The sequence below is a fragment of the Lutjanus erythropterus genome, chromosome 21, assembly GCF_056507025.1.
Source record: "Lutjanus erythropterus isolate fLutEry1 chromosome 21, fLutEry1.hap2, whole genome shotgun sequence".
Taxonomy (NCBI): domain Eukaryota; kingdom Metazoa; phylum Chordata; class Actinopteri; order Lutjaniformes; family Lutjanidae; genus Lutjanus; species Lutjanus erythropterus.
The window spans coordinates 26193083-26213366 of record NC_139337.1 but is presented as its reverse complement, the minus strand read 5'-3'; the positions used below and the strand labels follow the sequence as shown (position 1 = coordinate 26213366).

At 41.7% G+C, this 20284-nt stretch overlaps 2 protein-coding genes across 2 annotated transcripts in view; both read left to right on the top strand.

Annotated features, from left to right (window-relative positions):
• The first annotated feature begins 7152 nt into the window (after window positions 1–7152).
• On the top strand, window positions 7153–13553 carry LOC146307758 (patched domain-containing protein 3-like). Its single transcript, XM_084710351.1, has 4 exons — window positions 7153–7899; window positions 9379–9500; window positions 10265–10410; window positions 11772–13553. Exons 1-4 carry the CDS (start codon window positions 7189–7191, stop codon window positions 13340–13342), a joined length of 2550 nt encoding a protein of 849 aa, XP_084566477.1. The 5' UTR covers window positions 7153–7188; the 3' UTR covers window positions 13343–13553.
• A 5443-nt stretch (window positions 13554–18996) lies between these two features.
• gpr158a (G protein-coupled receptor 158a) overlaps window positions 18997–20284 on the top strand; it is an 85648-nt gene continuing 84360 nt past the window's right edge. Inside the window, exon 1 of the mRNA XM_084747788.1 lies at window positions 18997–20240. Within this exon, the coding sequence (XP_084603914.1) occupies window positions 19351–20240 (890 nt within the window). The 5' untranslated portion in view covers window positions 18997–19350. The remainder of the gene's footprint in view (window positions 20241–20284) is intronic.

The window sequence follows — 20284 nt, the reverse complement described above, 5'->3', positions numbered from 1 at the left end:
TGTGTAAAATCAATATCAGCAGTCATCCTCTTTAAGTTGTATTCTCGTGAGTTGTACTTGAACTATATATATTTTATTTTAATGTTTGGCCTCATCTTGTTCTTATTACTTTAACTTTTCTTCTGCTGATGTGAAGCTAGCTGAGGAGCTAATAAAGCCACATGTTGGATGTCAGAGTGTGGCATTAAAGTACAGCTAATGAATTGATCTCCATGAGTTTCACGGTCCAGTAATTACCAGGTGAAGCTCTCGTCCAATCAGCGTCCACCGACTCATTAATGTTACCCCACTGAAGGTAGAGACCAACCTAACCTTTTGAACCACACTGCTCCTGTCTTTTCCTGTTTCACACGCTGCTAACATTCAGGATCATTTGAAAATATACTGTTGTTATTTTTTGTTCTGAGAGTATTAAAGGGATAGTTCAGATTTTTTTTGAAGTAAGTTTGTATGAGGTACTGATCCATAGTCAGTGTTGGAGAAGCAGCAGGAGTATCAGCACAGAAGCTAATCAATTAACTGCTGTGGACAGGATCTGCCTCATTGATCCAACAATCACCAAGTCTGATGATTTTGGTTGAAATAAACCTTTAATATTCTGCATTCAGTGTGAAAATATTCTGGAAAATATTCTGGCTTTACAGGCTGTTTCTCTGAGGTCCAACCTTCCTCTTGCTCTTCTACCGATATTTTCACATCTTTCTCGGTGACTTAAGGGTTTATTTTCACCGGAGTTGGTGATCGTTGGAGCAGTGGAAAGACAAGTTAAGATGTTTGCAGTGAGTTTTATTTTGCAAATGACAATGATGATTCTGCAAAGAGAGGCTGTTGGATTTGGCAAGAGCAACAAAACATATCTTACCCTTTAAAATAAAAAAGGTAAATTTCTAATAGTTATCCTTTCCATAATGTTGTCAGAAACTTATAGTAATAAGAGCAATCTGAGCTTGTCAGCAGCAAAAAGAACAATTTTTAATGGACGTACATTGACGGTGCACAGTCAGTAAACAGTCAAATCACAGCAAGAACAAAGAAACATCACAAATCCAAATCAATCTACACATCCTGTCCCTTGTTTTACCACGACAGGCAAGGCATTGGCAAAGTGATCTTTTTCCTCTTTTTTCCTTAGATTCAACTTCCTATAGGCCAGATTGTAAGGTCATCAAGGTCATGTCCTCTTTTTCAGTCCATCTTCGATAAAGACAGTTTATTTAGGAAACGACTGAAAGGAAAAATACCTACAAATTGAAGTCTTCACCCAACAAAACCACATTTCTCTTCTTTGCCAGACGCCCGTCAGAGGAAACATCATGTAATCCAGAGCGGGGCATTCTGGCCCCCTGAGGGGTAATTTTCCACCTCTCGGACGACGTCACGCCATCCATAACAGGAGGAGTCCAGAAATGAATCCTGTCTGCGTGGTTATCAGTCGAGTCATTTAAATCCAGGTGCTGCCTCAGCAGCCGCGGGGGCCGGGCGGCGAGAGAGGAGGGAAGATAAGTTTCATAGATCTCCAGGATTGCTTATGACTGCAGTTGTTAAAATAGATGGAAAGTCAGGCCAGATTTGACAAAGCACTTTGCCTGCATGCCCTCTGATCTGGATCACCGTCTCTCTGTCTCTGCCACAACTCGGAGGGAGAGGCTTTTCTTTACACTGCATGGACAAAAGTTCGTGGACACCTGAGCATTTCATCCATATGTGATTAGTGAACATCTGATTGTAACACAGTGGGCTTGGCTGCAGAAAGTTGCCCCTCATGCAGCTGCAGGAGCATCAGTGAGGTCCAACACTGATACCGGTTCACCCTGAAGGTGCTCACATCCCTTAACCAAGTGTATGTTACTGTAACCATGACAACAAAGGCCTCCAACAGCAATAAAGTAACGCTCAACCAGGTGAAACCAGTTATTTTGCCTCCAGAACTCGTGAGTTGCTGGTCTGCTGATGCCTTGATTGTTTTGTTAATTTGTGAGTCCAGACGAACCCTTTTAAAACACCAAAGTTAAAACACAAATACCAAAACTTTGGTTTGTTTTACAAGATCACAAGCAAAAAAGTTTGGGAAACAGTGGTCTGAAATGTCATAAGCTCATATAAAGGGATAGTTCACCCAAAAATGAAAATTCAGTCATTATCTACTCACCTTCAAGTGTATTTAAGGTCGAGTTTTTTTTTTGTTTTTTTTCGCTTGTTACGTGTAAAAACTGGTCACCATTCACTTCAATTGGGAGATTCTGATGCTGCTTCTTTGTGAATCTCCAGCAGTGTTTTGTGGACTAAAAACACTAAACCCACCGTTCGACCTGGATGAAGGTGAGCGGATAATGAATGGCTTCATACTTATCAATCAGACTAACAGAACGACAGAAGTGTGTGAGAAATGAGTGCACCGTATATAATGTCCTTACGGCTCTGGACAGAATCACAGACCTGTGCTCTGCTGCCATTGGACAAACAGACAGAGAGGACGATGCATTTTTTTGAATCAGTGCAATATTTTACGATCAGCCCTCTGACTGTACTTCGGTGTTTCCATGCTTACAGGATGACAGATCACCTTCTTGCTATGCATGACTGTTATATAACACGCGGTCACATACTGTAGGCTCCTTTATACCAACACTGTGCTCGTTCTTCCTGCCTTCCTCCCCTCTGTGTCTCTGCTTTGCTTCGCTCTGAGCATTGGCCTTATTAATCAAGCTGCTTGGCAGGTGGATGTGAGGAATGGGTGGGTGAGTGTCTGAAGGGGGAGGAGGGCGAGCGTGCAGGTGCATGTGTGTGTGCGTGGCAGGGGGAAGGAGAGAGCCAGCTGTTGCTCAGCACCTCGTGGCCCACGGCTCGGTGAGCAAGGATAATTGCAGGTACCAGCCTGCTCCCATCTCCTTAATGTGAACCTGTGGCATAATGGAAACTGCTCTTTCACAGCGGAGGGAAATAGATAGAGAGAGGAGGAAATTAACGCACCGGAGGAGTTCGGAGAGAAGATCCGCTGAACCGGCTTGATTTGAGGGTCTGCTCCCAAGATCCCTCACTTCATAGTTTATTTTCTTTCTGTGGAAATCCAAAATGTAGAGTAGAGAGATTGTGATAAACAGCATTTGGCACAAGCATCACAAGGAAAACTTGAATTTGTTGAATCTATTTATTTGCTGCAACAACCTTGCTTTATTTAGTCCAGTGTTTAAGATTTATGCGGATTTATTGGCAGAAAAGGGAATATAATATTCATAAGTATGTTTTCATTATTGTATTATCATCAGAAAATAATAATCATTGTGTTTTTAACCACCTTAAAATTAACTATTTATATCTACAGAGGGTGCAGGTCCTCTTCCACAGAGGCCTCCATGTTCCACCAGTGGGGCCTGCCCCACAGTTTGAGAACCACTGTTTTAGATATACTGGGTTGTTGTGATATTTTAATAGAGAAATTAGATCCTATAAACCTCTGACAGGACAACTGATGTCCTTACCCTATTATATTTATGTAAAATAATGCATAAAACTTGCATAGAATTTTTATTGCGTGTGTATAGTGTATTTATTGCTGTAATTGCACAATCATTTATTTTGAAAGTCAAAATGTCCCCATTGAGAAAATGGATTGCATCCTTAAAGAGAGTCATTTGCATTGGTTTCAGTGGAATCATGCTGTCCCACGATGGTTTAAATAAATGCTCTTTCGGAGCCTTTTCCCCCTGCCAAGAGTAAAACCCACAGGGGGAAAAGATCATTCTTGTCCGTCTTGGCACAAAAAAAATAGTCACATTTAAAAATGCTGGCGTGAAATAATCTGGCCCTAAATACTGGTTCTGAAGTGGAGGTAAAACAGTCGCCCACCACTGCAAAGACCTGAGTTCAAGTCTTGGCAGCAGAGCCTCTGCCTCGGCCAGTGGGCTTTGACAAACACGGTTTCGAGTATTAAAGTGGGAAGCCAGTGAGGGATCATATCCAGCTCACATGATGGTCGACACCCTCATGAGGGCGGCAGAAGAGTCTGCAGTGACAGAGACTATCATTGGGAATTTGAGTAGGGGAAAATCAAACAAAAGAACATATAATAATCAGAATATTAAATATAATTTTGCACTGTATTATAATATACAGCTCCAGAATGGAGAAAAGTTGAAGACACACATTGTAGAGTATGATTACTGTAAATCTAATGACAGTACTACAGTACTTTAATTATTATTACAGTAATAATCACTATACTGTGATTGTTGTTACAGTAATAATTTGCATGCTGTATTTTTTTTATTACAACACTAATTCATCTACCGTAGAAGGCAGTGACACAACTGACTACAGAGCTGAACATTATGATGTCACAGTAAAGCTGACTTTTGACCTCTGACCTTTTCGAATACCACATGAAAAATAGGAGGCACAGGCCGAGCTGCAACTTAATGCAACTTCCTGTGTTTTGGTGAAACACCAACCTTTGTCATGGCGTCATGACAATACGTCAAGATTGTCACAATACAGCATTACTAGCAGGTAATTTCCTGTTGCCAGTAGGTGGCGCTATTGTTGCAGAATATTGTTGCATAGATGTGTTCAGGGTGAGTCTGTAATTAAACATGTTATGGCTGGTGCAGATCGGATCATTTACACTATAGTTATGGCGGTCTGAATATTTCCTCCATCACTGCCAAAACAAGTAATTTGCTCTGGTCTGACAACACGTGTGTGCATGTATTTATATATGTTTATAAATAGCTTTTTTTTAAGCCTGTTGTCTTATTAAGAGTATCGCTGCACAGTGAAGTGTTTTCTCTCCCTGATCGATGATTTCTCTCTGGCAGCGAGAGCCAAACAATCAGCCAACACATCTCCACATCGTGTTCACCCGAGGCCTCCCTGCTAATTACCTGAGACATTGATTCGCACCCCGACATACCTCTGCGAAGTGTGAGGAAGAGGAGGAGAGAAACGAGAGCTAATGAAGGTGTCAACAGGAGCTCGCCACCAGATGATGATTGTTATTGGATTAAACTCATTTGCATTTTGATGCAAACTCGGGGCTGAACAATACACACGGTGGTATCTAACTGCTGTTGATAAGCACACAGACAAAGAGCAGTGATTCAATTCAAGGTGAACACAATAACTGAAGGGTCCTGAAACAGATTACATTTAACTGATGCCTCCATCAGGCTCCTGGCGACCGTCTGCCAGGATCTTCTCCTCTCTGTGATGAAGGAAAGAGAATCCATTTCTCACTCGCAGAATGAGAAATCAATGACCCCGAGATGGATCTGTGTGAAATGAGATATGAGCCTCGTCTCGGAGGGCTCGGCAGATTGACAGCTGACTGACAGGGGTTAACTGCCAGGGAAGGCCGACGGGCTTGAAGGTGTAAAACTGACCCTCTCCAACTCTCACTCCAAATATACGGTGGAACTTGAGGTTGAAATGTCACATGTTGAGGACAGGGTTGAGACAAGGAGGACGGCTGGTGCTGAATTCCCAACATATTCATGTAATTGACCGTCCAATAAGCCTCATACCCTTTACAAAACTGATGCTACGCCTGCTACGCTTTCTGTTCTCATACAGCAGTTTATGATTTGAGGCAGATTTAACACTCAAAATTTGTGGTATTCATTGAAACAATAGATCCATGATTTGAGTTAAGGATACAGGCGTCCAAGTTTCGATATTAAATTGAAACTTGATCGAATTTCAATAATTGAAATCTAATCTGTGATTCTCTTTTGCACTGGCAAAGAAACCAACAACACAGCGTACCTTTCCAGCTGTTATATCACACTTGCTGCCATATAGACTTTTTTTTAAAAAGCCAGGACAGCTTGAGAGAGGAGGAAAGACATGCAGCAAAGGATCACAGGCAGGAATCGAACCCATGGCCATGGCTGAGGACTGATAGTCTCTGCACATGGGCTGCGCACCCTAACATCTGAGCTACTGAGGCACCCAGGCTGTTTTTATAAAGACGAATATGTAAATGTAACATCAGGGCATAAAACCTTAAAATCAAAATTTCAAGCAATTTGCATGAACTGATAAGGATGCCGTCTTTTCGTCTAGGACATAAAGTCTTTAGCCTCAGTCGCCATCATGAGCATGTTGCACCCATAAAGTGCATATTAGACGTCTTTCACACGATTCTCATTAAAATGAGTCAGCTGGAAACCAAAAACTCAGCAGGGGACATTGTTTTCAGCCAACTCATGGATCGTTATGTTAGCTTGTGGCTAGCTAGCAGCTGCAACAGTTCCCAAGTGATGCAGCTGCTAGCTAGCTATAGCTATAAGCTAGTGAAAGGGGTCTTAAATTGCTGCTTAATTAATTCCACACTTTTGCTCCTGTGTATTTGGTTTTGGAAGAAATAAAAAACATCTCGCCCCAAGTTCCCGCAGGTTTGATGACCGAGTGGCAATCATAGGATTTGTGATTGGTCTCATAGTGTTGTTTAATGTTAAATTCCCTGAGCAACTTCACCTGTTTGCAGAGATCACTCGATAGAGCCAATGAGGTAACTCATAATCCCAACCCTGTAGCAGAATTGTCTTAGATGTAGGCTACTGAAAGTGAAAGTATTGATATTGAGTGATAAAAATCATGTTTTGGGGGGGCTGCACAAAACGTTTCTGAGGGCTGCTGTAGGCCTGCGGGCCCCACTTTGGGAACCCCTAGCTGAGGAGAAGGGTTTGAATAAAATTTAACAAATTAGATTGCTTTGGTAGCCTAAATATCCTATCACACTTACAGTTCAGAGTAGCTGAACTTTAATCCCCAACATTGTGACAAAGACTTCATGCAAAAAGATTCTCAACATTACACACTCATTTAGTTTTATAGTTACTCAGTTAGCATACACGTGAATACTTGTAAAGTCATTAAATAGGTCATCTTTGTCAGTTATTATCTGTAAGTTGTATCAAAGTCTGTTTTATTTCTGGGAACTGGCACGTTTATCATTGTATGAAGGTACACCTCATTCCTCTCTTATCATTTTACAGCATTGAAGATGAGTGATGTTATTGTAACACCAGACACTTTTTGACATTTGTTTCCTGGTGTTATGGTAATCATCAAACCTTTATTGGAAAAGTAAACTTTAAAGGAGACTTACTGTAAATGAGTAAAATAGGTGTGGTGTAATCTGCACAGCCTTTAAAAGGATGCATTTCCTTCACATCTGTACCAGCTAAGATGGGCTGCATGCGCACAGACTGCCTGTCAAAGCCTCTCTCGGGCCTTTTTGGGAAACTTGGGTCACTCATCGGCTCCTGTCCGTTTTATTTTTTTGTCATTCCTCTCATTCTCACGGCGGGACTCAGCGGGGGCTTCACCTATCTCAGAAACAGCGTAGACAACGACTTGGAAAGGCAGTTCACCCCCAGGAATGGACCCTCGAAGGCGACAAGAGCGTTTGTCAGGGAAAACTTCCCCTACAATGACTCCATGTTTTCAGCAGAGAGGCTGTACGACATGGGCATCTTTGCATCCCTCATTGCTGTATCGTCTGACAACTCGAATATACTAGAAAATCCTGCGTTTGAGGAAATCATCAGACTCAACGATAAGATCCTAAACATCACTGTGCACAATGGGACGCTGGGATTTGATGAGTTGTGTGCAAAAGCCAACGGAGAATGTGTCTCAAACATCATCCTGGAGATTGTCCTCTCTAATGAAACTGAAATTACCTATCCTGTTTTTACATATAGGTCCAGCTCAGTGTTTCTGGGCTCTGTGCTCGGTGGGGTTATCACAGGCGCCAACAGCTCCATCATAAGTGCTCAGGCTGTAAAACTCTTCTACTACTTAGATAATACAGAAAGCAAAGCTGACGCCTCAAAACTTTGGCTGAGAGGATTTAAGAGACTCTTATCAGACGAGACGAACAGCAAAAATATTGACGTACGTATCACACTGCCACTGATACTATACTGCATTTTCTCACTTTCTTTAATTGGTCTTTCTGAGAAGCTGAAACAGCGGCCTGGGGTTTTCTGTCAGTATTAGTAGAAAAAATTGATTAACTCTCTTTGTTTTTACCAAGATTAAACAATTATTATTTAATTAGCATTACACAACTACAGCTCCCATGAGGCTTTGACAGTGCCAGTTTGCTTTAAAGTTGTTTTGCAGAAGTTGGGTACAGAAACGTCCAGAAAAGATCCTAGCTACCAACTCATCAGACACTGCAACTTTGTCACCACACTTTGGACGCTTCCCAGCTTGAAACCACTGGTCTTTTGAGGTGGCTTTGATGTAAATCCATCTGTAGCTGTATAAGACACCCTGGGCTGCTGACAAAGGTCCACACCTGGAGAGGGTGGAGTAGATTGATGGCTAAAACAAACACAGGACTTTCACCCGGGAGACCGGGGTTTATGTTCATGTCCCAAACCAAATCATATTAGTACTTAAACCTAAACAAACTGTGATCCCGTCACAGCTTTAATCACGTTAAAACATCTTTCTGGCAGCGTCAGGACCTTCTGCTCCAGTATCAGACGCCAGAAGGTGTTGACAAACCGTCAGTATCTGACCAGTTGGGATGAACTCTTTATTTTAAAACATTGCAGAGCCGTACTTGCAGGCTTAAATCTAGGCTACTTACGAGAGTGGAATAACCACCTTGAAACAGCTAATCATGTCGAAATAATTTGCAAAAGTGCGTTTTTGTAGCAAATTTGTTGTTAAGTGGTCTTATTTTCCATGTTTTTGAAACTATTTGACAATAGATCTTTATGTGAAGATTTGATTTTTTCCATATGCAGTATAGTGGAAAAATACCAGTTTCTCCAGCTGTATTAGTCCCAGCAGACCACAATGCAATGCAGCAACGAGACTTCTGAATAGCTGTTATGACTAGAAAAAACCTTCTCGCTCTTGACTATGACAACAATGGTCAACAACAATAATAATTGTTAAAATATACACAGAAAAAGGACACAGAAAGCTTAAGATGTGCAGATATGACAAGCAAAATGTCTTTGACTTCATAACTTCTTGAATATGTTTAACACCACAAAATGGGTGATTTTCATCACTGTAAAAGTAAATAAAGGTGTATTTTGTCTAATAGCTGAACATGCTGTTTCACTGAGATGTTAAGAGAAGCATTAGCATAGTATCTAAAATAATAATGTGCAATAAAAACAAAAGCATATATATCAAGTTTCTAAACTTATTAGTTACAGCATGTCTGTATCTTTGCACTTTCTGTTGAGATAAAGTGGCTGGCAGAGTTGCAGACATTCTGCTTTTTCCTGAAATCCAAGCTGTGCTGCCACGCTGGTTTTTATTGCTGTCGTGACATCCGTGTGTAAACACCGTCGACTGACTTAAGTGCTCATGTTGGCGTCTTCTGTCTGCTGCACTCCATTGTAGGTGTCTTACTACACCTCCAAATCCAAGCAGGAGGAGATTGACAGTCACACCACAGATGGCGTCCCTTTATTCCTCATCACTTATGCCTGTGCTATCACCTTCTCGGTGATATCCTGCCTGAGGTAAGAAGTGATCAGTGACTGTCACACACTGAGCGATTTCCTGACTGCGGGCCAAGTCTGGGACACACGGAGATGTTGTTTATCAAAGTGACTGATAAGGGAAGAAAGCCACAGACAGGTTACATGACGTGATCATAACAATTTCAGCACTGCTGTGTCTGTTGCAATTTAAGATTACTTTATTTTTATTTTTTAGTTATTTTCAATGTAGATTTAAAGGTCTTAGTTTTCTACTTATGATTTATGACACACACCATGAAAAAAACAGAAACTATAAAATAAAAAAATCAGACCTTTCTAATATTTAGTTGTGTAAAACATCATTTTCTTTTCATAGGTCTCCTCATTTTTATTGCTGTAATTCATAACATGATAATGGATTTTAAGGTGAGACTCTGCAGCTTCTGAGAGAAGAAATAGCACATTCATCCTCTTACAGATGAAATATTGAATTCATAAGGAAAACAAGCGCTGCCTTTCTCAAGTCAACACTCTCAGACAGTTTCGCTTGGTCTGGTATGACCATTAAGTTATGGTGGCTAATGAATGCTACCATTGGGTAAGGTTAAAGGTGCAAGGTTAATTTTTTTTCTTATACAAATATTCAACAATAAGTAGGATTACTATGAGGCTGCTTTAGTTTAACTTGCCAAGATTGAATTAGTGAAAACGGGCCCTGCTTGCAGTATATTGTTATCTGTATTAGTTGCATGATTTTGCTTTAAACTCAACACCTGGAACACTCTTCTTTACCTCCCTGACAGGTTGGACAATGTGAGGAACAAGGTGTGGGTGGCTGTCTTCGGTGTCCTTTCCTCTGGCCTGGCTGTTCTCTCCTCATTCGGCTTGCTGCTTTACATCGGAGTGCCGTTTGTTATTACAGTGGCAAACTCTCCTTTCCTAATACTCGGTGAGAAAAAACACCCCGTCTTTTTTTGCTCCAGACTCTAATTTTAGGTTGAAGTTTGGAGTGGAACATCCATTAAGAAATTTATCTGCATTTATGTCAAATTGATTACAATGTAAGACCACTGAGTGGGACGTTAACTGCCTCATATATTTTAAGGTAGATAAGACTAGTTCATCATGTTTTATGAGCATTTTAAATTTTATATTAAAGCTACTACAAGGAGATTTTAACTGGCTATGAAACAGTCACAGTTTAATTCTGATGCCTCTATACGACCGACATAAACAAATGAGAAAGATTGACTATTTCTATATAGTTAGGCTTAATGCCAGGTTGGATTTTCTGTCAAATCAGATGAAACAAGCCTGTGTTTACATTTTGCCATGCAAAGTTGCAGTGAGTTGCATTTTAGCCAGTTAAAATGAAGTAGGAGGCAATTTTTATTCACATAATTGTATTTTTCATAATTTATTTTGTGGTTATGGCCATGAAAAACTACAGTTTTTGTCCACAGGGGCCTCAAAAATTAGCAAAATCTGAAAGTTCTTTGTAGTAGCTTTAAAAAGTGGAGCTTGAAGTGGAGTTATATGACGTACTTAACCATAGTCAGTGTATTAGCAGCACAGAGCATTGACCTGCTGTGGACAGGATCAACAACAAAAAGTATTTTAGCCACTTGTACGCTATATTTGGAGTATTTTCACTGCTTTACTTTGCCTTCAGACAGCTTCTTCGGATGGGAAACTGCTCTTAAATAAACTAAATAACGGTCTCTCTCCAAACCAACCAAACACCATAGGCAAAATCAGTCATTTTACCCAGCAGAGCGCTGGAGTTGCTGGTCTGCCTCTGCCTCAATCTGTTTGTTTGTTTGTGTTATTGTGTGAGTTTTGTGTTTTAAAAGGTTAGTTCAGAATTGCCAAAGTTGCACAATAACCCAAACTAACTAACTGACGGAGGCAGCGGTAGATCATCATCTCCTGTGCTCTTTGAAGTAAAATTGCTGATTTCGTGTATGGAGTTTGGTTGGTGTGGAGAGAGAATTATTTGGCTTATATAGCTTAAGTTTCCCATTGGAAAAAGCTCTTTAACAGCAAGGTAAAGTTGTGAAAATGTTCAAAATATAGCATACACAAACTGATACTGGTCCTTTTTAAGTGACTAAAATACCTTTTGTTGGTGACCCTGTCCACAGCAGTTCATTTCTCTGCTGACTGTCATGAACTGTAGGTTATACAGTGACTATTGATAAGTACCTCATATACTCCCACTTCAAATAATCTGAAGTATCCCTTTAAAGTGTCACAAGTAGAAATATCTAACTGTGGTTAATTTTGCCTCACTAATATATGTTCTTCCAGGAATTGGCCTCAACAACATGTTCATTTTGGTGTCTGACTGGCAACACACCCAAGTTAAAGACCCAGTGCCGAAGCGGATGGCTCACACCTACAAAGAAGCCATCGTGCCCATCACCATCACCGCCCTGGTCGACGTCCTCAAGTTCTCCATCGGCGTCACGTCCGACTTCCCGTCAGTGCAGTCGTTCTGCCTGTACACCAGCGTCTCCATCTTATTCTGCTACATCTACACCATCACTTTCTTTGGAGCCTTCGTGGCTCTGAACGGGCGTCGGGAAGCCGGCAACAGGCACTGGCTGACCTGCATGAAAATACCATCAGACGATCTCGATCATCGTACTGAGATACATAACATCTGCTGTGTGGGAGGTGACTATGATAAGAACACTGGAGCAGAGAAAAAACAGCCAGCGAGTAATTTCTTTAAGGATTACTACGGCCCGTTTTTGATCAAACCCTGGGTCAAGTGGGTCGTAATCTCCCTTTATGTGGCCTATTTATTTGCAAGTATTTATGGATGTTACCACGTACAACAGGGGACTGAGCTGTATGATCTGGCAGCTGATAACTCTCACGTTACCAGATTCAACAGGAAGGATCGGCAGTATTTTTCAGCTTATGGTCCATCTGTGATGGTTATTGTAGATTCGGAGTTCCCGTATTGGGTTAAGTTAATGAGGATCTATCTTGAGGAATGCATGGGGACGATTAAAAGGCTTCAGTTTGTAGATAAAGACATCTATACATCCTGGTTGGACTCTTATTTAAAATACGGACAAGAAAACTATTTAAACCTTAATACTAAATATGATTTTTTCAAAAATCTGCCTCAATTTCTCGATTTATTCCCGATTTTCAAGCAAGATGTGAACTTCACCGGAGGAGCCATCTACGCATCCCGCTTCTTCATCCAAACTCGCGATATCGCCAACGCCAGCATGGAAATTAACATGTTTAAACATCTTAGAAACACTGCATCTCATTGCCTTAGAACATCTTGTTTAGTCTATAACCGGAAATTCATCTACTACGACCAGTACGACGTAGTCATCAGCAGCACGATTAAAAACGTCACCGTGATCGCAGCGGTGATGCTGGCTGTCTCCCTCCTGCTCATTCCGAACCCGCTCTGCTCGTTATGGGTGACTGGTTCGATCGGTTCAGTGACTGCAGGTGTGACTGCGTTTATGGTGCTGTGGGACATCAGTCTCGACTCCATCTCCATGATCATTTTCACCGTCTGCATCGGATTCACCGTCGATTTCTCCGCTCACATGTCCTACGCCTTCGTCTCAAGCAGGAAATCGAGTCCAGACGACAAGGCCGTGGACGCTCTCACCAATCTGGGCTACCCCATCCTTCAAGGGGCCCTGTCCACCATTTTAGGGGTGTCGGTCTTGGCTACGTCTCATTTTCACACTTTCAGGACTTTTTTTAGGCTCTTTTTTCTTGTCATGCTTATCGGGATGCTTCACGGCCTCATTTTCATTCCAGTGATTCTGACTTTATGTACCTGCCGCACAGGTAAAGATGAAAATAAAGACAAGGGATTGAAAATCAGCAAACTATGACCACCATTACAATGTTGGTCACATGCAGGCAGGTTAATTTATCAGCAGATACCATAATAAGAAGGTATTACAAGAGAAGTCAGTACATAAGCAAGAATTTCTGCATTTTCTGATTAATCCTGTAAACAAACAGCATCTCTAAGTCAATGAAGCCTTTGTCATAATAATAATAATAATGGAAAAACATATATGAGTTAAAATTGCTGTAGTTACTGTATTTTGTTACATAAGTATTAGACTTGCACCGATTTCAACTTTCTTAGCCGATTCCGATTTCCGATTTTTGAGGGGTCTGACCTACCGATTCCGATTTTGGCCGGTTCTGATTTTCAGTCTTTCTAAGAACTTTAATTGACAGCATTCATAAACATTTTTGCAACTTTTCTTGTAAATATGTTCATAATAAGACACTGACTATTAAATATTCATGTACTACTTTCTCCAAAATCATCCAGATTACAACTAGGCCTTATTATAATTTTATATTAAGATTATGAATTGGGTGAACGTGATCTCGCGAGATCATCTCGCGGGATTTCGTGGGACGCGGTTTCACGTGATCTTTTGTGGAAGCGGATGTAAACAAACCGGAGACTAACGCAGTGCAACAGTTTGAAGTAAAACTTTGCCGTGAGAAAAACAAACACAGAAGTTAAAGGAGTCTGGATGAGAAAATGTTTGAGGAGACACATCAACACAGGTTGTTTATTCTTCAGCCAGAACAGGAGGTGAGATTTTAACTGTCCCTCTGTGAACAGCAGTCTGCTGCTAGCTTGCTAGCATTGGCGTGAAGTGCGAGAGAGTTTACGGCTGTTTACTGTCTGTCTTCTCTTTATCCTGTTCTTGGAATCTGTCTCTGACACCATCTTCAAGCAGACGTGTGTCGGAGTGTGTAGCTGTTATCAGCGCTGTGTTGATGTCACGATCAGTTTGTCTGTTGCGCGCATGACGTGACCATCGTGCAGAACATGTGTGTGACAAAGACGGGCACAGAGCCGGATTTGTGACGCTGACCGGCCGGTCACCGGTCAAAGCCAGTCACGTGAAAACCGGCCCGATTCCGAGCATTGCCGATTAATCGGTGCAAGTCTAATAAGTTTTCATTTTGTTGCTTTTTTTGAACAGATGATGCTTCTGATGATTTTCAATGATTTTGTAAATAGCTTGTTTTATATTCAATGCTATAAAATGTAACAATCCTAATTTAGGTCAGAATTTCTTCCACAGTCTTGTATTTATTTGGTGACCCAAATAAAATCTCCTGTGACCCACCTGTGGGACATGACCCAGTCTTTGGGGATGTTTTAGTTTCATGCTGAACTGTGTGCTGTGATTTCTGTTGATGCAGAACAACCTGTATATGCCATGCTGCAAGGCTAATAACATCATATGATCATACTGATTTTTGTACATGCAGGGGGTGGTATTTATGACCTACACTGCAGCCGGCCACCAGGGGGCGATCAAGATGTTTTTGCATTCGTTTTCTGGGGAGCTCTCATGTCATCCATGTTTACATATGTCAGAGGGTACACATTGGAGGTCCTCCACCAGGTCCAGATGAACATCTTTATGTCATTGTGAATTAGTGGTTAAATCTCAGAGGGATTAGTTTGCCTCTGGAGCTACATTTACAAAAATCATTTGAAGATTTACCATTTACCATGTAACTCAACAATGTCTGGCTAATAGGTCCTGTGATCAGGGTTTAGAGGTGGTACAAATTTGTAGCTCACTGTTCCTAACTGCTTGTCTGATCTTAAGTTTAAAAAACAGAAAAATCCTTTCCTCCTATTACTGGAGCAATTCCTAAACTCATGGCCGTGTCCTGTCCTATCTCAGATCTCGTTTCTTATCTTTCTGTATGTTTCTGGCAGTTGTTGAATTTAGGACAGGATCTGTGTCATCCTAACTGAGGATTCCTCCTTACTCAGTTAAGACAGCACTGTAGCTAAATTTCTAACCTATGATTAGATGGGATTTTTTCCTATATGCATTTAGGAAATGTGTTTCTGTAATACCAAAAATCCTGACCTGAGATTAAAGTTTCTGCAATGAGCTCCCAGATCAATAACCTAATCAAATATGTCATGGCTCAGAAAAACACATTTACATTATTTTATTTATTCTATTTTGCCGATATTTAATCAAGCAAGTCATTAAGAACAAAGTTTTATATGCAGTGGTGACCTGGCATATTTTCCAAATGTCACATTCTTCAAAAGTCGTGTAATTAAGCTGCACAACAATTTCTCAATTCCTGCGTTGAAGACATGTCATGGTCTCCGGCTGGCAACATATTAACATTAAGAACAGACTGTCCATGCAGATGATTCACACGTCCACAGAAGGTGCTATGTCCACCATCATCTTCACTGTGACTGATGTTTTAGGACTTTTTGTTTATTGCTTTAACTTTCCGTTCTGCGGCATTTCATCTTGGTTGCACCAACATCACAGTCACTTGGGTTCTGAACTGGAGCAGCGCCTGTGCTCCTGTAGCTGTCAATGTGTTTCCATGGTGACGACCAGCCTAGCTTGCAGCTATCAAAAGCTAACACTTTTAAAAACTTTTTGACAAGCAGTTAAGTGTCTAACAACATTATTCCCATAGTCTTTGAGCGTATTAGAATCCTCCCAAATGTCCGATTTGGCCTTCGATGATGTATTGTCCACAATTTGGTAGCATCCGCTGTCTATTTTGCCTTACGTCAAGAGTTTTAACTACCAGCTAGCCTTCACCACTGTTGGATCAGTCCCATAGATTGGCAGGATGTGGGGTCAAAGGTTGTGTCGAAGACTTTCAAAATAAAATCCTGCCAGCAGATTAGGCTTGACATTACATTAGTGGATGTGAATGTTAAAAATACTGCACAATCATTTTCATTTTTGATTTTGGCAGGGAAAAAACTGATATTATTGGATTGTGTGTGATATATTATTGTTCTCACCTGTTGCCCACCTGCAATTAGTTCATTTTTACCTGTGACTGCACCTGTGAATTTATTTAAATAATTTTTTTGTTTTTTGTTTTTGCACCACCCACTCTGCCACCCTGGTGCAAGAGTCTAGTCTTGTTTGCTTATGTAGGTCATTTAGAGGCATCAGTATTAAACTGAAACAATTTCATAACAGTTAAAAACTCCTCATAGGAGCTTAAAACTTGAAATGACTCCACGCTGACTTTTAATTTCACACAGGACTTAAAACTCAGTCTCCTGGGTGAAATGTTTGTTTTCAGATTATTGACTTTTCTGCACTGATTAATAATCTTTCAAGAGAGAATCGCAATTTATCTAAGAATTGATTTTTCCCCATATTAAGCAAAATATGGAACCTACATGCTAGAAAACAATGAAAAAATATCTACAGATGCACAGCTGTACTCCTGCAAGGCTCAGCACTATTCTCTTCTTCCACAGTGAGAAGATACAGATGTTTTGATAAACTGGCCTCACACTTCTACATCATCAAGTTCAACCAATTACTTCCTGTATGGTGACAGCAGCTGCCAAGTGTCTTTGGCTGTTTGCTTGCAGATATCAAAATTTCAAACGCAAACAGCCTCGGTTGCAGCTGTTGGTCAAGAAAATCCAGGTTCCAACTCCCAGCGTCCCCGGTGGCCCCGTGCAACATGCAGGCCGACTCCCAGCTCTGTCACCCTTCGTCACGCCTGTCTTCCTCACCCTCCTTCCTGGACGAGATGCCTCTGGCCCACACAGCGTGACGTGACATGCCCCCGCGCCCAGCAGAGAGAGAGAGCAACCTCAGAGCGCGAACTAACAAGAAAGACAGGGCTTGATGGACTGGTGACGAAGTATCAGATCCCCGTGTTGCCGCTTAATAAAACCCAGATCCTTCAGCAAACACACACGAAGGAGCAACAGCTTGCCTCAACTGTAAATGAGTTTATTGATTGGAAACATGTCGAGGTTTAGAGGGAAGGCATGACTGAACTTCTACAACACAAACAGGCCCTGTAGGTTTGACTAAATGGTCGATCAGTTTTATCTCAGACTTCTGTTTTACTTGACTAAAAAAGGACTAGATTTATTAATGCCAGACCACTGTTAGTTTTCAAATTTATAAACAAACACCAAAGCCTTGGATATTTGCAAGACCTTTATTTATTTATTGTTTTATCTTATTTCTTTTATTTCTTTTTGCTGATTTTTGTGTATTTTTTTTATAACTAAGCATTTTTTCAGCATGTTAAAGTTTGTTTGGTTCAGTGTAGGTGGAGGAGCCTCTGGGACATTTTGGTGGAAGTTCAGTGCTGGACTGTTTTTGTTGCAGAGTGTTTGTTGAAACAGAAAGTGAACTTAATATGGATTCTACACTGTATGGCCAAAAGTATGTAGACACCCAAACATTTCAGCCAAGTGTGAGTGCTGAACATGTCGCCTCAAATTTGTGGGCATTCATGGGATTTAATTTCATTTAAGGGAGTGCCACACATAAAATTCTATGAATGCCAGCATCATTTTAGCCCTACTTTAATTTTCTATTTTGTATTTACTATTTTTGGCTAACTAGCATAGTAGCAAAAAAAAGGGAGATAAAGTTAATCCTCAGGTTTCAATATTTGGATGTGCAAGTATCTATATATAAAGCTGAGAAATTGGCTGAGAAATGAGACACTATGTGTGATGTTACTACTTTTTCAACATCATGTTATTACTTTATTACTTTTCAATGGCACTGTCAAAGTTACTTTTTTCTCGTAGTTTTACTTTTTAAAACAATTTAACTTTGTTTTTTAGGCACTGGTTTTTGCATTTACTCCCTAGGCACTTAATATCTATTACTCTATTGTGTCTATACTGTAATTTCTGCTCAGTTTCTGGCAGAATAATTTCTTTTGGCATTCTGTCTTATCTTATCTTATCTTATCTTATCTTATCTTATTTTGAATAAAGATAAAAAAAAATATATGCTGGATACTGTTGATACTATAGGACCCATGGGCATTATTAAAAAAATATATAACAAAAATTGAATAAAATAAAATCTTCAGGATATTATTCCTGTCAGTCACAAACAGATATGGATATTCTCTCTCTGCTGTTTTTAGCATGAATTAATTTTTTATTTTTTTTTCATTTGTTTTGCAACTCTCACTCAAAGTGGATGTAATTAAGCTTTTTTTTCCACACTGCCACAACAATATAAAACGACTCTTGGACGCCAAACTGAGAGCAAATCTCTATGTAATTGATCTAAATTAAGGACCTGATTGTGATAAATCGCCCAACGCGGACTTTATCAGCTTCAGCAGTGGACAGCTCCTCCGCTGCTCCATCTGTTTCAGCACCAGGACAGCTCCTCCACCGAACACCGATGACTGCGCTGCGACGGTGATTGACAGAAGAAGCGACCAAACGCGGATCAATGGCGCTTGCGGAGCCCTATGAGATGATGGAGAAGACGGGCTTTAAGGGCGCACGGCTCCTGTGTGTAGGCCTACTTAATGCTTGTTGTGGTCGGAAGAGGGCGGAGTGCGTTTGTCATCCAAGTGAGAAGCTCCCTGACTCTTAAAAAAATATATAAATATAATAATAACCTGCCCCCTTACCCCTCCCTCCTCCCTCCCTCCCTCCGTCCCTGCTCGTTTTGATTCAGTGTATGTAGCCTACACGCAGGAGGAGAGCGTCCGCCGCACAGCACAGCCAAGACAGTCTTGTCTACAGCGAGAGGAGGAGAGAGGTGGGGGGAAACAGCTGCAAGCGGATCTCAACATCAACAAGCTGTATGAGGCATCTGTGAAGAAGAAGAAGAAGGAGAAGAAGAAGAAGGGATTTGGCGAGGACAGCGAGGGGCTTCCTTACGTTTTTCCCCCCTCCTCTGCTTTCTGATTTCAAGATACAGAGGCGTGGAGCTGGCAAGAATATCCTACAAGTGGTGAAGCGATGGTTTATTGGTAGATTTTCTCCCAGCACGCCCGCCCGACGACACTGTAATTCCGAGCAGCAATCCCCCAAACATCTGTGGACGCTTTCCGGAGGGAGATGGCTGTTTTCCGGCTGTCGCTGCTGCTGCAAGTGGGATTTGTGATCGGATCAAACCATAAATACGCGGAATGGTCAGCGCACGGGGGAGATGTGAGAGCACAGGAGGCGATGCACGGCGCTCAGACGCACCGTCGGCAGCAGCTGGCGCATCTCCGTGCGCCTCCTCACCATCCTCCTCCAGGAGAGACGGCGGAGCTGCCGCAGAAAATAGAGGAGCATCTCCCCAGGGTGGTCACGGCTTTCCTGCACACGGGGGACTCGACCACCTTAAAGCACGCCAACTGCTCCCGGAGGTACGAGCTCACCTCTCTGCGGGGAAGGTCACAACAAGCCGCCCCGCATTACTCCATGAGCAGCGTGCTGGACACTGTGCTGCACGCCACAAACTTCCTCAACATGATCCTGCAAGCCAACAGGTCCAGGGAGCAAAGTCTCCGGCGAGACATCGAGTGGTACCATGCCTTAGTGAGGAGCATCCTGGAGGGAGACGCCAAGATCCACCGGGCGGTCGTCACTTTCAGCGCCGATTCGGTCGTGCCGGGGCCCGCGGTGCTTCTCCAAGCCACCAGGGCCGGTGGAGAGATCGTCCTCCAAGACCTGTCCAGCATGGCCCACCACCACCTGCACAACCGCACCGCAGACACGGAGTGGTACCACGATGTCAAAGACAAGAAGAAGCCCAGCTTTCATAAGAGGGTGCTGAGCCAAGATTTCACATCAGTGGACAATTCTTTAAAAAGAGGAGAGAGTTTTATCCCGGACAAGACGCATGTCAAATGGTCTGCGCCCTACCTGGAGTGTGAAAATGGAAATTTTGTCCCCCGTTGGCTTTTGACCTTATCAGCTGCTTTCTATGGCCTGAAGCCTAATCTGGCTCCTGAATTCAGGTAGGCACATACATTAAAACCTGAGCTTTAAAATGTATAAAAAT